General features: G+C 38.7%; 1 protein-coding gene across 1 annotated transcript; it reads left to right on the top strand.

The window, feature by feature from the left end:
* Nucleotides 1-8,322: 8,322 nt before the first annotated feature.
* Nucleotides 8,323-10,573, top strand: nog2 (noggin 2). Its single transcript, XM_055057789.1, has 2 exons — nucleotides 8,323-9,899; nucleotides 10,048-10,573. The coding sequence occupies exon 1, from the start codon at nucleotides 9,204-9,206 to the stop codon at nucleotides 9,837-9,839; it is 636 nt and encodes a 211-aa protein (XP_054913764.1). The 5' UTR covers nucleotides 8,323-9,203; the 3' UTR covers nucleotides 9,840-9,899; nucleotides 10,048-10,573.
* The last annotated feature ends 15,247 nt before the right edge of the window (nucleotides 10,574-25,820 follow it).

Below are 25,820 nucleotides of genomic sequence, written 5' to 3'. Positions count from 1 at the left end.
CTTCGCTAAACTAACTGCTGGGCTTTTGAATTTTTTCTAAATTCTTCCATAATACCGTATTTCTGTCTTGTTTTCATGCTGCTTGTGAACAAAAATGTTTATTCTGAATCTTTCCATGAAGGTTTTCAGACTTTAACTGCTGCTTCCTTCAAATCAGGACTGAAAACATTTTCATTTTGACAAACATTTTCTTGTTTTCTATAAATTAGCATATTATTGAGAAGTCAATTTATTTCAGGAACTTACAGATTGTTGTTTGAAAACTTTTATTTCTGCTTCCAGTTAATAAAACATGACTTTTAAAATTACAATATTACATCAGACCAATCATTTTAAAACTTATGAAGCTCAGAAATGGAGGAAGATTTTAACTCCCTAAATTAATCACCTCTGATCAGCTCAACGTAAACACATTTGGCAACGTCAGACTCCTGTCTAAAAGCTGATAAAAAAAAACTAAAAAACAAAAAACATTTGAGCATTTTGAGGAGGAAGCATTCATCAAAAGGACATTGTATGGAGAACTTGTAGTGCCAAAACAAAGAAAAGTTTTGATTTTGGTTTTATTTGCTTTTTTTCAGTAATTTTTTCTTTTCCACAGTGAATGAATAAATAAATGTCACTATTCAAAAAAAAAAAAAGAAAGTAATTTTATACACTTAAAAACAGATTTATTAAGGGGGACAAAACAGGAAATCTCCAGTTTTGTTGATGATTCCAACCACATGCAAAAACACTGAAGTATTTTGTTTTTATAATTTCTGTAAATCTGTGTTAGCTTACCATAGAAGCATCAAGGTAAGCTTTATATTATATTTCTAAAAGATTTATATGCTGTACAGTACAAAGAAATATGTTGAAGAACATAAAAAATCCAAATTATTTCATGTTTCGTCCTCATTTTCTCTGAAACTAAAGCAGCTGCTCTGATATTTTCACCTCAAGCTTAATTCTGACTCCAAGATTATTGAAAAGGTTTTTGTAATTGCTGATAAAAACTGAATTGAAAGAACAAAATACAATTTGCTAACAATTCCACAGATCCATTCAGAAGTTTACATATTGTCATGTTGACCAAACCGAGTCATTAATTGGGAAACATCATCTCTGGGAAACATCATCTCTGAACTTTAAAAGTGAAAACTGACACCAGCTAATAGATTCTGTAAATCAAACAGGCGTAAGTTTCCATTTACACAAATTTAATATTTGGTCTGTTAGTGAGTTTTGGCCCCATAATGCACTTCATCCCTCGTTTCATTTGATTTGGAAGAGTTCGTTTAAATTATCCGGTTCCTGCAGTTACACACATTTTAAGCGTAGCCTATAAACTTTCATGAGGCATTAGGACGGCCATTACGGAGGATTAATGTTAGCCCGATTTTCTTCCAGTTATGATGTTTTTGGGATCGTTGGACTGTTGGAACCCCGACTGTGTCCAAGTCTCCATCCAGCTGAGGAAATGGAGTCGGCTTTTCACTACTGGATCCGTTTTGAGCAATCCATTTGGTCCCACAGCATGATGCCGCCACCAAACATATATTTAGTCCATTTTTCTCTTCTCTCACCATAAAACATTTGGTTTTAATAATTTGTGACCCAACGTTGAGCTGAGCATCATGCCGTAGACCAGGGAGTCCAAAGTGTGGCTCAGGGACCATTTGTGGCCCCAGAACTGGTTTTATACTGTTAATTTAATTTGTTTAATAAGAGCAATGTTTGTACTGACAAACTGAAATCTTCCTCGAATGGAAAACGACAGAAACAAAGAAATTATCTGCCAAAAATGTTCTGCAGAAACTCAGAAAATGTTTTGATTCATCAAAAACCAGAAATCACAGAAAAATATTGGAACTTTCTGAAAATGAAGTCAAACATTTGCTGGGAAAAACTAAAAAATTAATCTCCAAAAAAAATAAAGACAAAACTTGGAAACGTTCAGTTTTAAGAGTCAAAAATTCAAACGGTAAAAAATGTCTGTGTTTTTTCCTAGAAAATTTCTGATTTATCTCAAAATTTCTTGTCAAAAATTCATTAATCCTCTTTCTATCTGTAACGATATTAATACGCCATTAGACATCAGTGATCTTCATATGGCCCAAAAATGGAAATGAGTGACGCAGTAAATAGAGGAACCAAAAGAAGTCCAAAAACATTTCCTAAAAAAGAAACTGAAGTCCTTTTTCTGCTTTGTATTAATGATAATTTCCCACAAAAATACAACTTTATACATTGTTGTTAAGTAGACAACATTTAAAAATCCTTTATTGTTATGAAATGACACAAAGCAGTGTGAGCAGAAACAGCTTTTGTTGCACCTACATCTCATCCAACACGACTGTTTTATTTATTGACTGTTTGTGCTGCAGTCAGGCCGTCTGGGTTTGTTTGAACGCCTCACGCTCCGAGTTCAAAGTGAGCCCGACTATCACATCGCACATCCAGAACGCTGTCTGCAATATTATCACCATTAATCACGGCTTTTGATCACGCATCACGCAGAGGGGTTTTTTTTCTATCATGGGAGGAATGTTGTAGAAAGTCAGTCTGGCTCTGACTTTCTGCAAGGATGTAGAGCCATACAGACTTTCTACAGCAGACACTTAGTCCTGCTTTCTTTTCTTCTCTAAGGGAAAAAATGCTGCTTTGATACCGTTTACTGGGTGTATGCAAAAATAACTTTATGATGAATTTCAGAGAAGAGAAAAAAAATGAAGGGGGGCTTCAAAAGTTGTGCTAACAGGAGACAGATTTTTGACATGTTTCCCAAACCATCTGCTTCGGGTTAAGCCTCAGAGACGGAGTCAACAATGCAGAAGAGAGGAAGACTGGAGACGATGGCAGGGCAGCAGAGAATCAAATAAATGCAATATTGGTGAAAAACTGTTCATTTGAAATGTGAGCACTTCTGTTTTAAATCTCATGGCATCTCATGTAAGGCAAGATGCAAATGTGCCAGGAAGCTGGATTGGTTTGGTTTTTTAACATGTCTGAACATTTGACCTGGTTTCCATGCTGCGTTTCACTAAAGTGATAAACAGGGTCTAATCTTAGAAATGGGAATTTGAAGCTTCTGCAGTTTTTGCAGTTTAAGAAAAGGAAACTTTCTGTCTTGTCTCCAGAAAAAGAAAGATTCTTTCCAGACTCGTGCAGAAGCTCGCAAATGCAGAGCAGAAGTGGGAGGACCGATCCAAATACTGATAGCAACAATACCAAGTCGGTATCAGCTTCAGATTTATGATTTAAAATTAATATTTTAAGAGCGAATCTTAAAATGAAAATCTTAACATTCTTTAAAAACCTTTATTTAAAATATTTTTGATTTATTAATATTTAAGATAAGTCGTTTTAAGTTTTTTAAAAATCTTAAGATTCTTCAAATGTTAAAATATAGATTCTAAAAAATCTTAAAATTTTACAATTTTGAAATCAGAAATAAATATTTATTCAGATTTACTGAGAAACTGAAGATGCTATTTTGCATTTTACTGGGATTTCATGTGATAGATCAACACAAATTCATTCCAAATTGTTCTTCAATTTAATATATTCTGATTTATGCCTCATTTCAAAAATAATTAAATTTATTATATCAGTTGGTAAAAACTGGGCCCTCAACTCACATCAAAATGTCTGCAAACTGTTGTGCAATTATGCAACTGTACGTCTGTGAAAAGCAAACGTGGAGCCTCCTGCACAGCCAACAAGAAAGCAGCAAGTGGTTTAAGTCAATAAAACAACACTTGTCTTTTCCAGCAGCCATTGCACAGCAATAAAACCAGCTGACCAAAGGTTCTGGAGCTCTGCTGGCATTGCCAGGTAACGGAGCACAACAAACGGGAGGATTTTGAAACGGCTCATTTTCCAGACAACAAAAAACATCTGGGTGGGTTTCGAATCACTTAAGACTGTTTTTAGAAACAGCTGAGACTCAAATGGAAGTACAAAAACCTATGAAATGTGAATTTTAATGTATTAATATGCATAGTGGATACCAAGGTCTTCCTTATCACTGCTTATGGGGGCTGAGCCAATCAGCAATAGCATGTGGAGTAGCTTTGAGCAAGGTACCTCAGCTCCCCAAGAGGCACTTTGAGGACATTTCTGTGAATAATTTGGGTTCATGTCTGCTTTATTTTGCAACGACAAAGGAGAAAAAAATTCACCTAAAAATTGCTGTTACAGTCCAGCATCCTTCCAGCTAACTTTCCATGGTCTCTGCCCAGGGAATGTGAGGTTTTCAACATAAAAATGTTGATTTGGTTGAAGTGGCTTTGATTGGGAAGGTGTTTTTCTTGTCTTTATTTCCAACAGTGTTGTGTTTGCGTTCCTCTCTCGTCTCCAAGCGGTCTGGCTCCATCCACCCCTCTGTGCCATTCTCGCCGTCCCCAGTGGGCACAGCCAGCCAGTCTGGCCAGCACTGCCCCTCGCTGTGCCCCTGTGCAGGATAAGCTCCCGTCTGGACCTTGGGCTGAGCCCTTTGTGTGCGACTGTTCGCGCTCCTTCTGCGTTTATATGTGTGCACAGCTTTCAGGAACAAATGAGAAGAAGGGGGTCCAATCTGTGCCTGGGGGAAACCTGCTAGCACCCCGGCTCCCCCCAACGCACCCTCACATGCGCCCTATTGAAGCCTAAGGGAGCGTGAACAATCACTGCAGAACCAAAGAGCTAAGTCCCCTTGTTATACAAGCCCAATTTTCAGCAGCAGCCCAACCTCTCGCCTCGGCCGAGGGTCCCACCCCCAGCCCAGCATTCCCCTCATCAGAGCTTTGTTAAAGCGAGCCAGGCCCCTTTAATGTCGTTATTTAATTAGCCATTCCACAGACAAACTACCACCGCTACCTCTGCCTGCAACAGGAGAGAAAAGCAGAAAATGTCCACAAAAAAGTAAGACATTTTTAGATTTATCTCAAAAATTATTGAGAAAATACAAAAAAATCTTTGAAAAAGTAGAAAAAAAACTGAAATTTTGAGACTTTTCTCACATTTTTTAGAAAATACAAGTAAATTTCTGACCTGGAAGAAAAATCAAAATTTTGCAATTAAATTTTGAGATTTCAAGAATTTCTCAAATTCAGAAATTCCTTGTGTTTTCTAGACAAAACAAGGAACTAATTTTAACAAAAAAAGAAAATTTTTGAGTTTAAAAGAAAAAAAATACCAACTTTTGAAATTTGGAAATTTTCTTCTTTTTCCTAGAATTTTAAAAAAAATCTATCAGAAAATTTCTGAAAAAAAACATGGACATTTCTGAGTTTGAAAAGTTCAAAATTTGGTCAAAAAAAATCTTAGACATTTATAAGAAAAATGGACAGAAACCACAGGGTTTCCAGAAGGGTTTAAAAAGTCAAATATCTGAGAGAAAAAAAACTCAGATATTATGAGACATAATGTTTTTAGAAAACACAAGAACATTTCTGAGCTCCAAAAGTCAGAAATTTGCAACAAGAAAAGTCAGACATTCTGAGATCCATCTCAGAATTTTTTCTAGAAAATTTCTCATCTTAATCTCAGACTTTCTGAGTTTTTTGGCAGGAATCACTGCCCTGAAACGCGCCATCATTCCCTCCTCATCATCACGTCCTTCGCCTCTACACACATTTCCATCCTCCACTCTTCCCGTTTTACTCCTCGTCTTTAATTAGCCGGAGATCGGGGGTCGACTTACGATGGACCTGCTGCAGTATTTGCTCTGAAGACACAGAGAGGGGAAGTGTTTGTCCCTGCATGGGGTTTCTCTCTCAGGACGTCACCCTAAGACCTGCAGAAGGAGACAAAGAGAAGCGCCGGTCCTACAGTAGCCAGCTCAGCCTTACTGTCCCCGCCGCCCGCTGGCTCCTGTCTCCATCACAACTCTAATTATTAACCAGATTATCAATGTGTGTCCTCTGGTGTTGTTGGGTCACCACAGGGTTTCCAGAAGGGTTTCAATTAAGTTTTTTTCACCTATTACAAACTCATTTTTGTACCAAAATAAAGCTGACAGTTGGTAGATTTCAGCAGAAAGACGATGGAAGACAAAATTATTTGATTTTGATTTTCTTTTTTTTTTACTTTGCTTTCATTATGCAGCAAATAAAGTTTTTAGAAATATTATGAATAAGGCTACAAACGTTTGGAAACCATAGACTCATCTGTGGACATTAGCTGTGCAAAGATTGATTCAGCTGAGGTAAATTAAAACAAATTTACAGAAGTTTTAGTAAAAAATTTAAAATATCCAGGTGTTTTGGCTTTGTCATCTGTTGGCACCATAAACAAAACTGGAGGTTTTTACTTACTTTACTTATTTTCACGTCTATTATTGCTTGTTTTTTTTTTAAGAAAAAATATCCACTATTTTTTGGTATATTAAGGACCAGAATAGCAATAATTGATATAAGTAGCAAAAAAAAAAAAAAAATCAGGCAAATTGAAATTTTCCAAATCAGTTTCTTTCAATGAAAAACTCATGAAATTTTAACAAAAACTGCAGGAGAATGTTTTAAAATGGTTTTGTGGGTAGAGAATCCTAAAATTTTACTCAAGTAAGAAATACTTCACAATAAAATTACTCAAGTAAAATTAAAAAGTACAGTTCAGTAAGAAATACTTCATTTTTTCAAGTTACTCAAGTAAATGTAACTGGTTACTACTCAACTCTGGTTGCAGCCATTGTTAAAAGATTCTCACACCTGAGCTGTTGACCTCTGCAGATCCTCCAGAGTTACCAAAATAATCTTAGCTGATTCTCTGATTATTGTTCTTGTTGTGCAGTTTTGGCGATTGATCAGGTCTCTGAGTTTAGGTTTTAAATCAGTAGATTTTATTGTTTTAAACCTAAACCTGCTTTAAATTGACCCCTGACCTTTCTACATAACCCCGTTTCTTCAGATGTTCATGGTTTCAAAATTTCACAAAAGGACAAAAATACGTGTATTGTTTAATTGGCATGAAATGTTTTAGCAGTTTTATACCACAGAAAGTGAAAAGGTTCACACTTACATTTACGTCAGTAATTTTATAATCCATATTTTAGTCTTCCTTTATTTTCGTACACATAAATGAAAACTAAAAGTACCAACAAGTCCCTTTTACAAGAGATTGTTTTAAGTGAATAATTTCTTAATATTGAGAGAAAAAATTACCAATTTGGTTGGTAGATTATTTCACTTAAAACATGAGAAAAATGTTTTAATAATTGGCAAGTGGAACTAAAACTGGGTTGCTAGGTGACGGGCTGGGCTTGGCTGGGGTTGCTAGGCGACGGGCTGGGGTTGCTAGGTGACGGGCTGGGGTTGCTAGGTAACAGCGCCTGTGGAACTAGCATATTTACAACTTGAGTTAAATTTCTGGATTTTCTCCTCATTGCATAAAAAACAAACACATTTAAACCAGTAGATTCTGTTAAAGTTCATAAGTTTTTTATTGAAAGAAGCTGATTTGGAAAAAAATTATTTTGCCTGATTGTTTTTTGTTGTTGTTGTTACTTATTAGATCCTTAAAATACAAAATAAATCTACTTAACTTCACATTTAATCCATCTGATGATGTAATTTTTAAATATTAAATGATTTATAATTTGATCAGTTTCAGTACTTGAGTAAACTTCACTGCCTTACTCATGTTAAAGTAGTGCTACTCTTTCTTGACTGATTTTTGGTTCTCTGCCATTTCTGCTCTCAAACAGCAGCAGGTTTGTGAAGGCAGTTCATGCTGGATCGACGCCCCCTAGTGGCCACAACAAGCCAAGCCAACACACAATTCACAGGGTTGGAACATCTAAAACCTCCAAAACTCTGACAAAAATAACCACTTCTTCTGGTCCAATTAGGGGACATTACAGGTAAAAAAAAAAAAAATTTTAATGCAAATATGCCAGCAGGATTTCCTGACGTCACTTTGGTCAAGCAGAAAGCGATGCTTGCTATGGGAAAGTCCTCCCCGCTCATTTATAGCCCCTTAATTACGAGCCTATTTCGTGACCTCTGGGGTTCAGCGGGGCCAATTCCTGTGCAGACCCAAATCCTGATGAACAAAGGTGGAATGCTCCATCAGTTTCATGGGAAAGTTGGTCCTGCAGCTCTCGGTCCTGATCCTGACGCGCATTGAAACCATTAGTCTGCTGCTGCTGCTGATGATGAAAGCAGCTCCGAGTCTTTTTGCTCAAAGTTCTTCAAACGTCGTTTCTGTTCCTGAACAACCGGAGCTTTAGGACCCTGCTGATGCGTGTCTGGCGGCTGATGTCCCCCCCACCATCCCCGAACCCCCCGGGCTGTCAATCAGAGTGAAAGTGGCCGGGGTGGGCAGGCCTCTCTGACACTTTGTACCGGCGGAGGCGGATATTTAACTTGGGACTGCGCTCCTCTCGCTGCAGACACACACTCCTCTCTCACACACAGTGAAAAGCTCCGGCGCAAAGACTCCTGCAGACACCCGGTAGGAGCTTCTGTAAGCGGCAGCAGAGCCGAGGAGCAGGAGGAAGGGGGTGTGCAGGTCCCTCAGGAACCCGAAGCTCCAGACTGTTGGATTGTCTCGTCATGAGTTGGTTTTTCTGAGCGGATTCAGCAATGCTGCATTCAGACGAACTCTGAACTCTCATCTTCAAGATTCTGTTTTTGTTTGTTTCACCTGAAATCAGAAATAATCAGAATAATAATCTGCGAGTTGGAACATCCTCTGGAAATATGAATGGATCTTATTTGCTGAGCTGAGCTGTGCGGGACAGTGAGTGCAGGGAGGACCCCGCAATCAACCACCGCATGTTCGCGGGACTGCGCGCGCTGCTCCGGGACTTTTTGGCAAACATCGGCGCGTCAGGCGACGTGAAGCGCGAGTCGTGCGTAAAAAGATCAGCCATCTCCAGCTGGTGACAGTCAGAAGTTGGATTTTGCGGCTCATTCATCCCATGCTGCTCCTCTCCGCCGCTGTCATCGCGGTTGCCCCCAGTGCCCCCCAGCCTCAAAACGGGTCACCATGACAACCCGGAGAAACCCAAAGTGAATCCAGAAGCGGCGCGAGGCAGCAGCAGCTTCAATACTGACGTTTTTGCGCATTTCTGTGCAAATCCGAGCTTCATGTCAGCCAAACATAGCCGCCTCTAGCTTTGGACTGAACTTATGACGCCTTGCCTTGCAGACAACTGATTCATTATTGCCCCCCTCCCCACCCCCTTCCCTTCCCCTCACCCAAAATCGAGAAGAACCGGCACCAAGGAGGGAATAATGGGCCTCTCACCGACGCTCCTGGTTTACGCGCTGGTGTGCGTTCACCTCGGAGTCTCCCAGCATTTCTTCCGCCTCCGTCCGCTGCCCAGCGAGCACCTCCCCGTCCCCGACCTGAAGGAGGACCCCGACCCGGAGTACGACCCCCGGGAGCAGGACTTGGCCGAGAAGCCGCTGCGGAAGAAGCTGGGCAGCCACTTCGACCCCAACTTCATGGCCATCAGCGCGCCGCTGCCGGTCAACCTCACGTCCCCGGACGCCCAGTGGAAGCCGCCGGGCCACATGCCCAACGAGATTAAAAAGCTGGACCTCACGGAGACCCCCTACGGGAAGCGGTTAAAAGTGGGCAAGAAAGCGCGGAGGAAATTCCTGCAGCTTCTGTGGACCTACACGTACTGCCCCGTGGTGTACACCTGGAAGGACCTGGGGGTGAGGTTCTGGCCGCGCTACATCAAGGAGGGGAACTGCTCCTCCGAGCGATCCTGCTCCTTCCCGGAGGGCATGTCCTGCAAGCCCGTCAAGTCCATCAGCAAGACGTTCCTGCGGTGGTACTGCCAGGGCTTTCTAAGACAGAAATACTGTACGTGGATACAGGTGCAATACCCAATCATCTCAGAGTGCAAGTGTTCGTGCTGAGTTTACTCCAAGGAAGCGGACTGGAAATAGTTTCAATTGCACTGTTAACTCTCTACAGAGGTGGGCACCATAGCAGATCTATTTTTTTATATGGCATTTAAGTGAAATACCAACAATGTACATATTTAAGGGAGAGAAAAAAATGCAGCTATTTTTTCTAACTGAACTTGGACCATATTCAAACATTGTTTTTGTTTTTTTCCTCCAGGAGCCCTTCACGAGGAAGAGCTTTTTTATATAAATATATTTTTATGAGACATTGATGAAGGAATTCATGATATGCTACACTTCTCCAAGAGGTGACCTTTTTTTTTTCGTCAACTGAACAATGATGCTGTTTGTTATTTCACTGCAATGCTGCCTAGAGTTTTTGTAAAATATTAATATCAATATTAATTAAACTGTAAAAAAGTTGAGGTTAAAGATATATAAATATATATATATATAAATATATATATAAAGGCGTGAACTCAGCTTTTTTTTTTTTTTTTTTTGAATACTTAGTATTGTAGAAATAAGCAAATCTGTATGTTTTATTTATTATTTTAACGATTTGTGAGTATAGAGCATAAGGAAAGAGAATAGCAGAATATTACCAGAAAAAAAATATGGAAGATGTCTACTTGAATATTTCTAAAAGTGACAAAAAAAAAAAAATAAAGAAAAAAGTAAGGCATATCAGTGTATATGTTATGGTTACACGTGTTAGCAATAAAGTCTATCTTTTCAACGTGTTTTAGTGTCAAAAAATGTTGCTTAAAAGAGTTTCTGTGCAGAGGGGGTGTGTACACTGTAAAAACAGACATCTGAAGACGACAAGTTTAGTCCGAAAAAAAGAAGTTTGAGCTAGGGTTGAGTCAGAGCCTCTGAAAATCCCATTATCAAAACTTTATTTTCATTAAATCATCAAAACATCCTGTTAAGCATAACAACATTTTTACATTAAATCATATTTTTAAGTGCAAGACCCATAAATCTGCAAAAAAGTAGTAAAAATGTTGCTTTAAAAGTATTTTATATCCAGAGGGGGCATGTACTGTAAAAAATAGGCAGTAAACCTTATTGTGTTAATTTTACACTGGTAAAATAACCTGTTAGAACGTCACAATTTACTTAATCGATGTTTCTGAGTATACATTTTGTAAATTTAACAGCTAAAAGACACTCACCTTTTCAGTTAGTTATTAAAACCTTTGTGGTTTGTCAACCAACGTTAAAATGAAATTAAAAACAAGAACTGTGGTTTGTGATTTTTGTCAGACAGAAACAGTTTTTAAATCTCATTCTTAACGACAACCGCTAACAATTCTGCTTAAAAAGCTAAACTTGCTCGCATGTTTTGGGGACAAAACAGGAACCAGTAGCAACGCACAAACTTTCTCAACCACAAGTTTCATGACAGTTTTTAACTTTCTCTGAGTTTTTATGAGTTCAACAAAACTCATAAAAATCAAATTTGCTGCACAATTGTTTGGGCAGGATTTGTAATCAGGACATATCAGCTAACACTTTTTGGAACTGAGCATCATTCTGCAAACTGATATCTGTACACAAAATCGTATGGCTAATATTTCAGACTTGCTAAAATCCACTTGCATTGTGCAGCCTGGATTTCGTTTTATTTCTCTGTTTTGGTGTTATATTCATGCCATAGCATGAAGACGATCCACTCAAGGCTGGACTTCAGTCTTCAGACGGTTCAAATAAACCCAAATCAAGTTTAGTTTTTTACTACGTTGGATTTTATGCACCAAAAACAAATGAATTAAAACACATGAGGATTTCAGTTTGTCGCAAACAGACCTGGCTCATTTATTGTGGCATTTCTCTTTTTTTAAGCATCTAAATGGAAACAGCATAGATGCCTAAAACTTTGAATTTGCATGTCAGGCACCAATTTAACTCCAGCCCAGGGGCCCAGATCCCCCTAAATGCGGCCCTGGGTGCAGACAGCTAAGCAGTTACTTAACCGCACAAGTTTCAGTGGCTCTGTGTGGACTGCCTGCGCGTCGCTGGGTTTTTAAAAAAGAGCCTGATTTACAACGCAACACATACCTGAAGCGCCTCCACAGAACTGGCATTCATTTGTCAGAGAGAGAGAAACAGAGAGAGAGAGAGAGGGGTGGGAGTCTGTGGAAGTGGGAGTGGGGCGGCAGAGACACGACATTCATCTCCACTGTCTACTGTCTGCGCGCACGCTGGCTTCCAGGGATCCGAGGTGTTAACATAATGCGTAAAATATGATTCAGACATGTCAAACAGTGTCAAATGATGAAATGGCGAAGCGTCTGGGGTCTGGAAGCTCCACACAAGTTCCACTGAGGTATTTGTGTAGAGGTGGAATGGAGCAGACCGGCGCCTGCTGGAGTCTGACCGCCCCTGAGACAGAGGGAAAGAAAAAAAACCAACAAAGCGCATATAAAACAATGGTCAGCTGTTTTTCAAGTTAGCAGACTATTAATTAAGAGAGCTTGCGAGTTAAACAGATATGGCCCAATTACTCGCGCTCATTTTCTATAAACGCCTCTCCTTTTATGGACTTTATATGATTAGTGTTTAAATGCGAGCAGCGACTTAAACGGGGCTGTGGCTGAGCGTGTGGAGCGTTTCCAGTGAGCGCATCTCGTGTGCCTGAAAGTGATTTGTGTGTTTCTGCGGCCAGAGCTGGATTTTTGACACTTGCCGCCCGGTTATTGTGACACAGCCGCTGATGGGATTTGGTCAGCAGAGGAGAGAAGAGGAGAGGAGCGGCACCGCGCCAGGAGGAGGAGGAGGGGGCTGCTTTCCTTACTGTCAGCTTCTTTCTTGATGATGTCTCGGGGTTTTTAGAAACTGCGTCTCTGACTCGGCGGCGCCACTCAGCCGCCCCCTCTCCGCTGCGCAGAATGAGGTACTTTGGGAAACAGTAACCCTTTCAGGCTCTGCCTGGAGAGGATTTTAGAAGCGTGTGAAAGGCAATACTTCGCCCTTGCTGCAGCCCGACAGTTGCGCACCAAGTAGATTCTCATGGTCGGATAATTCCTCAATTCTTTAGAAATAATTATGTTCACCAAGAATACTTTCAGTTTTATTTTACTGGCTATAAAAGGAGTCAGATTTCATAACTACTAAGGTTTTCTTCAGTTTGATTGGGAGAATGGTGCATCGAAAAACCTGTTCCCCTCCTGGCCTGTGGGGGCGCTGGACCAAGAACTACTGGAGGAAACGACATGAAAACCTCTGAAAAAGACCCTGAGTGCAATTTCCTTTTTAAAGAAGTGTAAACAAAAATGGAGGAGTGTCAGACTAAGTGGTTGTAGGATTTCTCTTTTGGTTGTATTTACCCAGAATGCCCTGCGTTGTAGCCCACTTCCTGCCTTTGGAGTCGTCTCCAGTTTGTTTGGTGTTCACATACACCAGAGTTCACTTTAACCAAACTCAGACTGAGGTTTGTAGGAGGACCAGTTTGTGTTTTCGGTGGATTTAGCATTCACTTCTTCCCAAACGAACCGGACTTTCTACAGAACCGGACTGGAGTTCGATTAAAGCGGACTCTGCAGGGCTGGTCTGAATGCAGCTTATGTTAGAAACAGAAATTACACTCTTAAAAGTGGCAAGTTTAGCACTGGATTATTGTTCAATTTGAAGTTGGGATTCAGGTTTATCCAGGACTTTGTAGATTTTCAACCCAGAAATGGGAATCAAGTCAAATATTAAACAATAATTCAGGATTTTCTTAAAGTACGGCTCTGTTAAAAGGTTTTAAGCAGTGAACGTCTTACCTAGTGGATAGCTCTCTTGATATCTTCCGCTAATATAAATCCAGATTGGTCTCAGAAGCTAAAGCTAATGGATAATCAAAGGAACATCGGCATGTTTTATGCATCCACTCTGCTATAAATTATTTGCATTATTACAATTTGTTATTTACATAGAAGAAAATTATTTAACTTTAGGTTGAATAAAGTTTGATGTCTGTGTTGATGTTGTGTTTATTGACGGTTAGCGATGCTTTAAGTAGTTAGACGTTTATGTCCGTGCTCTTACTTTGAAGTGCACAGCAGTTCCATTTCCTGTCCTCGAGTTTCCCACAAATAAAGTTTATTTTGTACCAGAATGCTTCACTGTAGAAGAGCAACATATTGATCAAAACTGAACTATAAAACTAAAACCACTCACACCTGGTGTCAAAATGGTTGAATTTAGCGCTTTAGCATTAGCGTTTGCTAAATACCTTGCTGCTATAGTGATTTAGCGTTAGCAAACCTAATCAAAACTTCCTCAAAATGTGAACTCGATTTAGATTCGCAGTCGCTGTGGCTAAAAGGCACGATGCCGATTGACGCGCTATTGAAAGCGAGAGGATGAAAAGCAGCCAAACAGCGTCATCATCATCATCACCATCATCGTCGTCATCATCATCAACGTCACATTGCATCCATATAAATGTCAACTCTCCGGTGGCCTTTACCCTGTCATGTGCTCAGTGTTATTATAGCCTGTCACAGCCTGTCTGTGCTTTCATCAGCGTATAAATGGACCCGCAATAATAAATACCGTTTGGACGCCTCATACACATCAACACCCTCATGTGAGTGGAAGATAAAGCGCACATTTACTAGCTGAAAGGAGGGTTGAATAAAGGCCTGGAGACAATTAGTTTGGGCCTGATGGGGAGCTGGAGGGGGAGGAGGGAGACACGCTCGGCGGCGAACGTCCTGTCCCCTGATGACTGCCAATTATGATGGATTGGAGTCAGACTGGGAGGGACTGGGGTCTGCAGTGGCTTTCACTCAAACATGAACGACACGCCCACACCAACATGCTGCCAAATAGACGACACACACACATATATACACACACGCACTCGTAGCATGTTGGGTTGTGTGTTAGAAAGACAGAGACCAGAGACTATACGGTCTGTGGCTGTGAGTAAAACCCAAACCTCAAAGTTGTAAAAGCAGTGAGTCAGCACAGCTGAGGTTATTGATGATGACAGGGTATTAGATAGAGCGCACACACACACACACACACACACACACTCTCAGAGTTACCACAGATCATACCCGGCATTCCATCTCCGTACCACCAAATCTAAGCTGTGGTGTCTGGAGCCCGGGTACAGTCAGTGTATGTTGGTGTGTACAGTCAGTGAATGTTGGTGTGTACAGTCAGTGAATGTTGGTGTCTAAAGTCAGTGTGTGTTGGTGTGTACAATCAGTGTGTGTCGGTGTCTACAGTCAGTGTGTGTTGGTGTGTACAATCAGTGTATGTCGGTGTCTACAGTCAGTGTGTGTTGGTGTCTACAGTCAGTGTATGTTCGTGTGTACAGTCAGTGTGTGTTGGTGTGTACAGTCAGTGTATGTCGGTGTCTACATTCATGCCTGTCAAACTGTTGCTTCTGCTGCATCATAAACTGGAGATGTCGCCTTAGTGATTGCGTCTGATGTGATCCTGTTACTAAAAAAGCAATTTTTTCCCCCACTTGCTTGACGTTTTTGCTTGTCATGCAGTTTTAGAAATTGGAAATCCAACCCTGACATGTCAAAAACATTCTTACCAGGAGTGTTACTTAATTTCAGTCTCTGCTGCTTATCTTCTGTTCCTGCCACTGCTAATTGCACAGGTTGAAGTTAAACAGAGGAGTAGCTCATATTTGCTTGGTGACTCCTTCGTTCTTTTGCAAAACAAAAACTGCAGCAACAAAATGTTTCCTTGTTTTTTATGGGATTTGGTGTAAAAACACTGACCTCGTTCAGACGAGTCTTCCCAAATGCAGCAGGAGCTTTGTTTGACACACCACTGGTCAGAGCAAACCTGCAAAAAGAAAAAACACACCAAGATAATGAACTGACATGTAGCTTAAATGTTAAATATGCTAACAGCTCAGAGACACATAAACAACTTACACCAACTGAAAATATCACAAACTATTGCTCGCCATAAAACGAGCTGCTCGCTGTAGATATTTGCTTCTAAGTGTGAAATAAACATTTGTGCGAAATTACAATCCGAGCTCCGCCACAAATCAGCTGAAAACGAAGCAAATCGCTAAACAGGAAGTGCTATCTCCGTGACTTCCGGTTTCCCGGTTTTCGAAATTAAACTGAATAAATAATATAAGAGACACTAAAAAACAGTACCACGTTGAATAAACAACAACAGATAAGAAGAACACTGTAGTATACATCAGCTGTAAATTTGTTATTTATGGTAGAAATACTAGAAACATTCAACTTTAGCCCTTAGAAATTGTTTTACAACTCAGTCGGTCATTTTGTGTCTTGAGGCAGTACTTCAGTTACAACATTACAACAGCCTCTTGATAATTACAGTTTGAATTTATGCATTAAATGGCCCTATTTGCATCCTTGTGGTGAAACACGATGGTGGAAGCATCATGCTGTGGGGACGCTTTTTTTTCCAGTTGGGACAAAAAATCTGAATATAAACCTTCTGCTCTTTTTTTCCACGATTGCATTTCTAACATGTTTAATTATTGGCATGTATCTTGTCAACAAAGCAGTTTTAACTGATATGTACCAATAATTCGTCCATTCTGCCAATTTAAGAACTAATAACATCTAAATATTGTCATTTCAAGGTGATACTCATCCTCTGTAGCATCCTGGCTGCCCCAAATGTTTCTGTGCTTGTACCATTTTATAGAGGCAAATAGTGTGAGAGTCACATTCTGGTAGTCATGCTTGGGGATTAGCCAATCCGGTGCAACTCCTTACAGATGCAGCAGTTACTGTGTCCCAAAGTGTGAGCTAAAAATAGATCTGTGGGCGGCGTTGCACTTTCAGGGCTGGAAATAGAGCATTTTCTCAGCCCTGTTTCCATGGTGAGCTGCACTTCCTGCCACATGCATCACAGCCCTGCACTGCAAAAACACAAAATCTAGTTTCTAGTGCAAAATTCTTACATCTGGAAACTTTTCAGCAAGATTTAGGAGCTTGTTATAAGTCAATAATTTGTAGATATTAAACAGCACTAGATAAACTTGCAGATTTTATTCAGGGAAACTTTTATATAAATTAATATATGAGATTAAAATGAATGTTATATCAAAACAAATTACAGTTGTTCATAAAGTGCAACGACACAGAGATTAGTAAACCTAATTGAAATAGGAAAGTAGAAGAAGATATCACACTGCAAAAACACAAAAAATATGCAAATATTGTCGTAGATTTTAAACAAGACAAAGCAAATTTACAAGAAACGTTTCATAGAGATATAGAGTTAGAAGTTACATAATTTTTAATATTCAAGAATTGTTGACTTAAAACAAATTGCAATATCTTGATGAAAAGCTACTTGTAAGTTAATTTTGTTTTATTTGATTTATACTAAGATATTCAGATTTGAAACAGGACAAAAATTCTTGGTGATATTTTGTGATCTTTGTTACCCAAATGACATTTTATTGTTTATAATATTGTTTTAAAGTCACACACATTCTTTTCTAGGTGAGTCTTCAGCATCATCTTTACAACACACATCATACATGCTAAGTTTTGGGTATTTACATTTACTTGAGTAACATTTTATGCAAAAAAAACAACAACAATTACTTTTAGGAGTGTTTTTACTATGCTGGACTTTTTACTTTTACTTGAGTCTTTTCATTATGAAGTATTTCTTCTCCTACTGGAGTAAAATTTCTGGATTTTCTATCCACTAATTGAAAAACAAAAATTCAGAGACAAACCTGCAGTTTCAATTAAAGTTTCATAAGTTTATTATTGAAATCAGTTTATTTTAATAATAAACTTATAAAACTTTAACAGAACCTGCAGGTTTGTCTCTGAATAACTGATTTGGAAACATTTTATTTTGCCTTATTTTGTTTGTTCTTTTTTTTTGCTACTTCCATGAATTATTGTCATTTGGTTCTTAAAATATCAAAATTTCCACTAAACTTTATATTTGGTATATCTGATTATGTAATTTCTAAATATTAACTGATAATTTCATCAGTTACTCAGGACTTGAGTAATTTCTTGGTTGGGTAATTTTTCTCCTTGCTTGAGTAAAAATATGTTGAAGTCTAATTTTTGGGATCTGAGTGAGAATCAATAATTTCTTCATCGCCTGCTTCGTGCCGCTGCTCCCCCTCACACGCCGCCGTCTCCCAGTCCCCCCAGTGCACCGACATGGCATGCTGAGAATGTTTACTTTCGCCACAGTGCGTATTTACAGAGCCTAATAGTTTTTTAGGCCGCAATGGCGCCTCGCCTCGCAACATGTGCACAAGCCACCTACTGGTTTGAGCTTCCAAACATTTACCCACACAAGCAGCAAATATGCCTGGCGATCCCCCCGCCAAACTGGAAACCAGGCCGCTGGTGTCTGCTGGCACTGGTGTGAGCTCAACACTGGCCAGGTGATACGGAGGGAGAAACATGACAGAAAGGTGGCAGGGCTGAGACAGAGCTGATTGGATGCATGGCTGCGATGAGAGACTGAATGAACACTGCAAAAACACAAAATCGTACCAAATAGTTTTTAGTTTAGTTTCTACTATAAATATCTTAGTGCACTGATGATAAGACAAAAGTTAAATAACAAGCTGAGGTTGATGGAGAACCAAAAAGCAAAAGCAGCGCCACTTCACCATAACTTTACTTAAATAAAAGTACAGCACAATAAAAAAACTCCTAAAAGTAATTTTTTCCCCAATAAAGTTACTCCAGTAAATGTAACTAATTACAACCAAACTCTGCTTACAAGTAACTTTTCAGCAAGACACAGGAGCTGCTTTTACATCATTAATACGTAATATTGATGAAACATTTCTAGTACCGTTATCTAGCTACCCAGCTCTGGTTACACTGGCAGATTATTGGTCAACCAGAACCAGAACCAGAAGTGCTGGTTCTGGTTCTGATCTGTATCCAGAACCAGAACCAAACATGGAGAAACAGCTTTCAGCTTCTACAAGCTTCCAGAAAACTGAAAAACAGCCGAAACAATGAGTTCCTTCAAATCTGGACTAAAAACCCACCTGGTCAGAGCCGCTTTAGAAACATAATCAATAAAATGTTAATCAACATTTTGACGTTTAAATGATGGAACTTGGAAAATGTTAAGGTTTTAATGGTTGAATTTTGTGTTTCTATGATGTAAATCTGTGTTACTGAAAGTTGCTGCACAGATAAAATTGGATTTGCTTTAAATGAGCCTCGACAGAGGAAACCTTGAAAGCGGCGTGTCAGACACTCAGACTTTAGCTTCACTTCGTTCTCCCGTCAGACGGCGATCGGAGCCAAACAGGTGAAAATAATTGGCCGTATTTTCCCCCACTGGGCTTCAGAACCTGATGTCCTGACGCCTGCCTGTCTGCCGTGTTCAGCGCCGGTGGTCAATTCAGAGTAAGGGACCAGGGGACACAGCCCACAGGGTGGGGATCTGTGTGTGTGTGTGTGTGTGTGTGTGTGTGTGTGTGTGTGTGTGTGTGTGTGTGTGTGTGTGTGTTCATTTATGGTGTGTAAGGGGGAGAGAGGAGGCAGTGTAAGCAGCAGAAAATGCCTGGTGATGGGTTACCAAAAACAGAGCGCCATGGGGACAATGGACCCAGGACATTCCTGACATAACCCCAACACACCGGGGAGGAAGTGGATGGGGGGATTTATTGGTGTCAACGGCCCCCTTGCCCCAACAGGAGGAGCGGGTGCCTCTTTTGTCCCCTCTGGCGTTGGAGATGGACGCCTTGCACAGAGAGGATGCCTCTGCACATATACACACATAATCAGCCCTTTGAAAAAAGAGCCACCAATTAGGGAGTGGACACGTACGGCTCAAAGGGGAAGGAGGGCGGCGAGGCGGAGGGGTGCAGGGAGGGAGGCGGGTTTTTGGAAGTCTGAGTGTTTCTGCACTGCAAAAAACTAAATCCTACCAAGTATTTTTGGTCTAGTTTCAAGTTCAAACATCTTAGCAGAGTTTAAAGTAACAAGCTTGTTTTAAATCAATAAATCCTCAATATTGGTGAAAAAGTTCTAGTTCCACTGGTGGATTATTTCACAACATATTTCCTAAGTTATAAGTGAAATAATCTCCCAGTGGAACTAGAACTTATTTTATCAGTAATATTTATGATTTATTCTATTTCTTCTTGAACAGTTAGTTTCAATTTTCATCTGTTTTGCCTGTAATTTATCACCTTGTCCAACTAGAGAACGTTTAATATGCTTTCATTTTTTTTCCTTTAGCAGCAACCATGCACAGAGTCACACTGCAAAAACACAAAGTCTTACATAACACCTTTTGTTTAGTTTATGTTGCATGTATTGTGAAATAAGACAGACTAACTTAGAAGTAAATGTAAATATAGAGGCTTGTTTTAAGTTAATCATTTGTAAATATTGATCAAATAGTTTTACTTTCACTGGCAGATTTTTCCCTCCTTATATAGAAATATGTCTTTCTATCAATATTTATAAGTTATTGACTTAAATCAAGCTCCTACGTCTTGCTGAAAATATATTTGTAAATTAGTTTTGCCTCATTTCACAATCAGATATTTCCACCAGACTTCAGACCAACTTGATTAGATGTTGTGTTTTTGCAGTGTGCATGCTCGCCTCCATGCAGTCTGAATGTAAAGACGGAGCCAAACAGGATGGATTTCAGCTCATGGTGCAAAACGCACCGACCCCCTGGGAACACGCCGCTAAGAACTCGTTTCAATCAGGGAACATTTAGTCACATTACGGGACGGTTCGAATTACACCCAACTGGGGCACAATAACGAAAACAATGAAAATGTCAAGCAATTTGCTGGATCATTTGTCAAGTTCATTTCCTATGGTCCCTTTAACACACAACTTTCAGAAGACATGCTTCACGGTTGCATGAAGAGGAAAATATATGTTTCTGTTTTGCTCCTACAAAGAGCAAATCATCCAACTTCAATGTTTTCCAGAATAGTTTCAATAACTATTGAAACAGAAGCAGATCACTCTCAGCTCTTTCTTTCCCTTTAAGTTTTTTTTAAATTTACGGATACAACACAAAATAAAAAGTTTATATAAAAAACATACTTGGGTTTGTAATTTTAAGCTTCTAAAAACACAATTAGCATTTAAAATAAAGCAGAACTGTATGAAAACACCGTTTGTTGCAGTCAGAGGGAATGTCACTATCAAAGTTTAATCACATTATCAATCATTTCATGTTTAAAAATCAAACATTAAATCCAACCAACCAAAAGTTAAGTGGAAATTTTGGTATGTTAAGAATCAAAATGACAATAATTCAAAACAGGAACCAAAAATAACAAAATCAGGCAAAAGAAAATTTTCCTAATGAGTTTTTTTCAGTAAAATCTGCAGGTTTCTGTCTGTCTGGTGGATTTTTGCTTAAAACTTGTTTGTTTTTCTTTCAGTGGGAAGAAAATTCAGAAATTTTACTCCAGAGCAGAAATACTTCAGAATAAAATTACTCAAGTAAAAGTAACTGAGTAATGTAACTACCTAGTTAGTACTTGTACTCTTCCTTTAGTATAATGTTTGGCAGTTCTCAGAAATATTTAATACTTTAATTACAACATTTAATATTTAACTAATTAACAGACATTGTTCTCATTCACACACTCTGTCTGCTGTCTGGATAAAGTTGATTTATTTCTATTGTTTGTTTAAACTGTATTATTATTTAATGCTGTGTTACTTTATTTATCACTTAATATTACAGTAAAATAAATAGTTTCTGGTAGAAGGTGGAAGGAGAAACCAAGCTGGACTAACACCGCCATCTAGTGGCCAAAATGTTTTCATTGATTGGAAAATGAATATTTTGTAATCAATAAGAATGAGTTTGCAGTTAGATGTTTTAGAAGCTGTAATAACACTCTGCTTGTTTCTCCATCAGTGTGGATTTTACTGAGTGAAGCAGGAAACTGAAGTCGTCCATTTATTCGCTTTGCTTCATGGCAACAGAAATATTTATTTGTTTTTATTTGGATTTTATCCTGCCATCAGATTATACTGGATTTTATTTAGGGATCTCAGAGTAATGGGGTACACACCATCAATATTGACCCCAAATGTTCAGACGACTGTTGGAAATCTGACGATGCAAAAGGATTTTAGTTTTTCGCATTTAGCAGTGACTCTAAACATCAATTAATATCAATAAAAAGCCAAATTTCTTTTGTCAAATGTATTTTTTCTCTAATAAATTTGTTGGTTTGTTTTCAGCAAAATGTAGAGAAAAGTTTAAGATGTCTGAAAATGATTTATTGTAATCTTATTTGACATTATAGAAAAGCCAGTAGCTGTTTCCACTCACCATGTCAGTTTTCTTAAAACAAATTTGCCAATTTAAAAAAAAATAAATAAAAAATTGGTATTTCTTCTTGTGTTAGAATGAAATTATTAGGTTTTTTTGTTTGTTTTGTTTTTGCTGTAAAACTGCAGGCAAGTAGCAACATTATTATTATGTATTTTTATTACACTTTTTACTTTTCCTTCAGTCATTTCATTATGAAGTATCTCTGCTCAGAGTTTTTTTTACCCACCAAATTAAAATCAAAAATTCATCAGACACACAACTTCAGTTTCTGCTTGAAAAAAATATTAAAAGTTTTTTTATTGGAAGAAACTGATTTGGAAAAATGTTCTTTTGCTTTATTTTGTTATTTTTTATGATCATTTTGGTCCTGAAAATATAAAAATTTCCACTTAGTTTTATATTTTGGTCTGATGATGTCATTTCTAAATATTAAATAACTTGATCAGCTAATTCTTGAGTAACTTCTCGGACGAATACTTTTGACTCCTACTTGAGTGACCCATGCTGACGTCATGGTGCTGCTCAGTCAGTTTTGCTCTGAAGCGTCTGAATCTCCGCCGCTGTGGCTCTGGGTGGCACCGCTGCAGAATTTATTAGCTCATCAGCAGCGCGGCCCCAGATTCTGCTGAATGTCGGGGGTTTGGAACCAGAACTTGGGCTTTCATTAGCGCGTTCTGACTCTCCTGATCTCGCTGCATCTTCAGAACACACAACGAGTTCAAATGGGAACTCCCAAGCGCTTCCAGCTGGCAACACTTTGGGATAATGATGCTGGATTCCTCACAAATGAAGGGCCTAAATACCAGCAGAGAGGCACCTGAACCCCCTTCTTAATGCACCGACATGCATGCATGTATGTAAAGGCGTTTGCTTTCAAATGATGCTAATCACACATGCATTATCCACACTGGGAGGGAAAGCCAGTTTCCCACCGTCGTTCATAGCTGCTGGTGTCAAATGCCACATCAAATCAGCATCGCACCCCCGAAACACACACACACACACACACACACACACACACACACACACACACACACACACACACACACACACACACACACACACACACACACACACACACACACATCCTCTGATTTATCAGGCCTGCAGATTGGATTACTGCAGATTCCAGCCTGGAGGTATCCTCACTTTAAATGTCTGAGCCGTCAGAGACCACCGTCAGTGACGAGACGTCAGCATGATGGATGGGACAATAACAGCCAGCAGAGCTACTGATAGCTCACCCCGAGTGATTCTGATGAGAAGAAACGGAAACTGGTGGATATTTGGAGCACAGAGCTGGGATTAACGCCGCACTGCAAAAAATACTGCAAAATACTGCAAAACATACTGCAAAACATACTGCATTCACTGCGAACATCCCAGTTATAAGAAAAAATAACTGCAAAGTAACTTTTCAGCAAGATATAGCAGCTTGTTCCATGTAAATAATTCCTTAATATTAATGTAAAAGGTTGTACTGCCGCCGTTACCTAGCAACCCGGGTGTAGTTCCAGATCATAATCAAATTAAAAGCCTTGTTTCTTTGAAATAAGCTCCTACATCTTGCTGAAAAGTTACTTCTATGTTAGTTTATTTTATCTGAAGTGAACGAAGATATTTTCACTTGGAAGTAGAAAAAATAGTTGGTGAGATTTTGTGTTTTTGCAGTGAATCTCTGTCTTTTGTATCCTGAAAAAACACAAAATCTTACCAAGTATTTTTGTCTTGTTTTGAGAGCAGATATTTTAGTTCACTTGAAACAAGACAAAACTAATTTCTGACTTACTTTCAACAAGACATAAAAGCTTTTTGAAGTAAATATTTACTTAATATTGATTAAGAAACATACTAATTCAATATTAAAGACTTAAAACAAACCTCTATGTCTTACTGAAGTTAGTTGTATGATAGTTTTGTCTTTTTCTAGATATTTGCACGAGAAAGTAGATAAAAATACTTGGTAAGGTTTTGTTTTTGCAGTGAAGTTCTGAGGCAAAATGAGGAAAATGTTTCAAGCTGTTTTTTGCAGGAAGCTCCGTGTTTCTGCTGACGTCATGCGGCTGTTTGCGTTGGAGTCACTTTTCCACCAATCGCAGTGAAGTTATTGTCATTTTGCTCAGAATGTTTTCAAAGAGGCTCCGATAAAAGGAAACATGCCAGATGTGACGTAGTTTGAACTTTAAGCGCCTTCTTGTTGAAATGAGCAACACAAATGAACCCGACTTGACCTTTTATGGCAGCATTTCAAATTTCTGCTGCTTTTCCTTTTATTGATTTGTATATTTTCTCTATTGTATGTAATTGTTTTGTTTTCAATGAAATTGAATGATTACATCACACTTGTCAGCTTTTGTGCACTGTAAAAACAACATCTCTATTTTAAAATAAATGCAGCGGTGGCTGCCAGAATTTTACAGTATTTTTACGGATCTTAACGTTTTTAACAGTAAAATTCTGGAAACCAAAGCTGCTGGTACTTTACCATAAATGAAAGATGTTTTTTTACAGTGTGCACTGTCTCTCTGTTGTTTTTGAAATATGTCTATTTTTATTTTATTTTGCTGTTGTTTTTAACACAGTCAAATAACACAGACTTGAGAATATTTTAAAGATTTTGTTCTGATGGCAATGATTACAAGAACATTTAAAAAAAGTTAAACAACATTATGAGAATAAAATCATAATATTACTAGAATAAATTCACATGGGAATAAAGTCAAAATTACATGAGAATAAATGAATATTAATTTGAGAATAAAGTTGAAATATAACAAGATAATTCTGGTCATGTATTATGACCCCATTATCTTATTAATCCAACTTTATTCTTGTGGGATTTTAGTCTATGCTCTTCATTTTATTTTTATTTGTGAATTAGTGTGGTCCGTAAATTGTAAATATAATTAAAATCCAACAAATTAATAAAATAAAACATCAGATTGAAAAAGAGTGATACATTCATCTCACCACCAGAGGGCGCCTTGTCCCCGCTGGAGGACATCCGGGCCCAGGTGAGCATCTCCTGTTGCCTCCAGTCCCAGAGGGAGGAGATCCAGAGGTTCGGGTTTGTTTCTGGACCTGAAGGCGTCGCAGGCCGCTGGGCTGGTTCTGCAGAAACAACCAGAACTTTGGTCCAAATGCTGTGAAGGACTGACGGATCAGAACCTCAGCTGACAGCAAAGAGTCTGATTCTGGTTCCCTTCAGTCCAACATCAGAGAAAACGAGCAAGTTTTTGGTTTGTGACAAAGTGAGGATCATTTAACCCGTTAACAATAAAACAAACAAACAATAAAACAAACAACTTTACATCAGCCTGCAGTAACAGCCTCCAAACACGCAACCTGAAACAAAAATATTTCTAAATCATGATCACGTCTTCAGGACATTTTGAGTTATTTACAGGTTGTGTCAGTAAATAATGTCAAACATACGGAAATAGAACATAAATCACTTTTTTAGTACCAAATGTTGTGTTGATTTCTAACAATTTAAGGGATATTTGCGGTTTAGAGGCACAAAAAAGAAAAAATTGAGCATAAAAAGTCAATTAGATATGATCATAAATCAGTATATTCCTTTGTTTCATTATTTTATATCATTTGAACATTATAAATGTTTTTTATTTGTTCATTAATATGGGCTGTCCCTGTTTTATATGAATACAGTTTAATCCAAAATGTTTAGAAGTTATTAATATG

This window comes from Poeciliopsis prolifica, unplaced genomic scaffold, assembly GCF_027474105.1.
Source record: "Poeciliopsis prolifica strain line A6 unplaced genomic scaffold, Auburn_PproV2 SCAFFOLD049, whole genome shotgun sequence".
In the NCBI taxonomy this organism is placed as follows: domain Eukaryota; kingdom Metazoa; phylum Chordata; class Actinopteri; order Cyprinodontiformes; family Poeciliidae; genus Poeciliopsis; species Poeciliopsis prolifica.
Note: the sequence above shows the minus strand (reverse complement) of the source record. Positions and strands in the feature narration are given on the sequence as shown.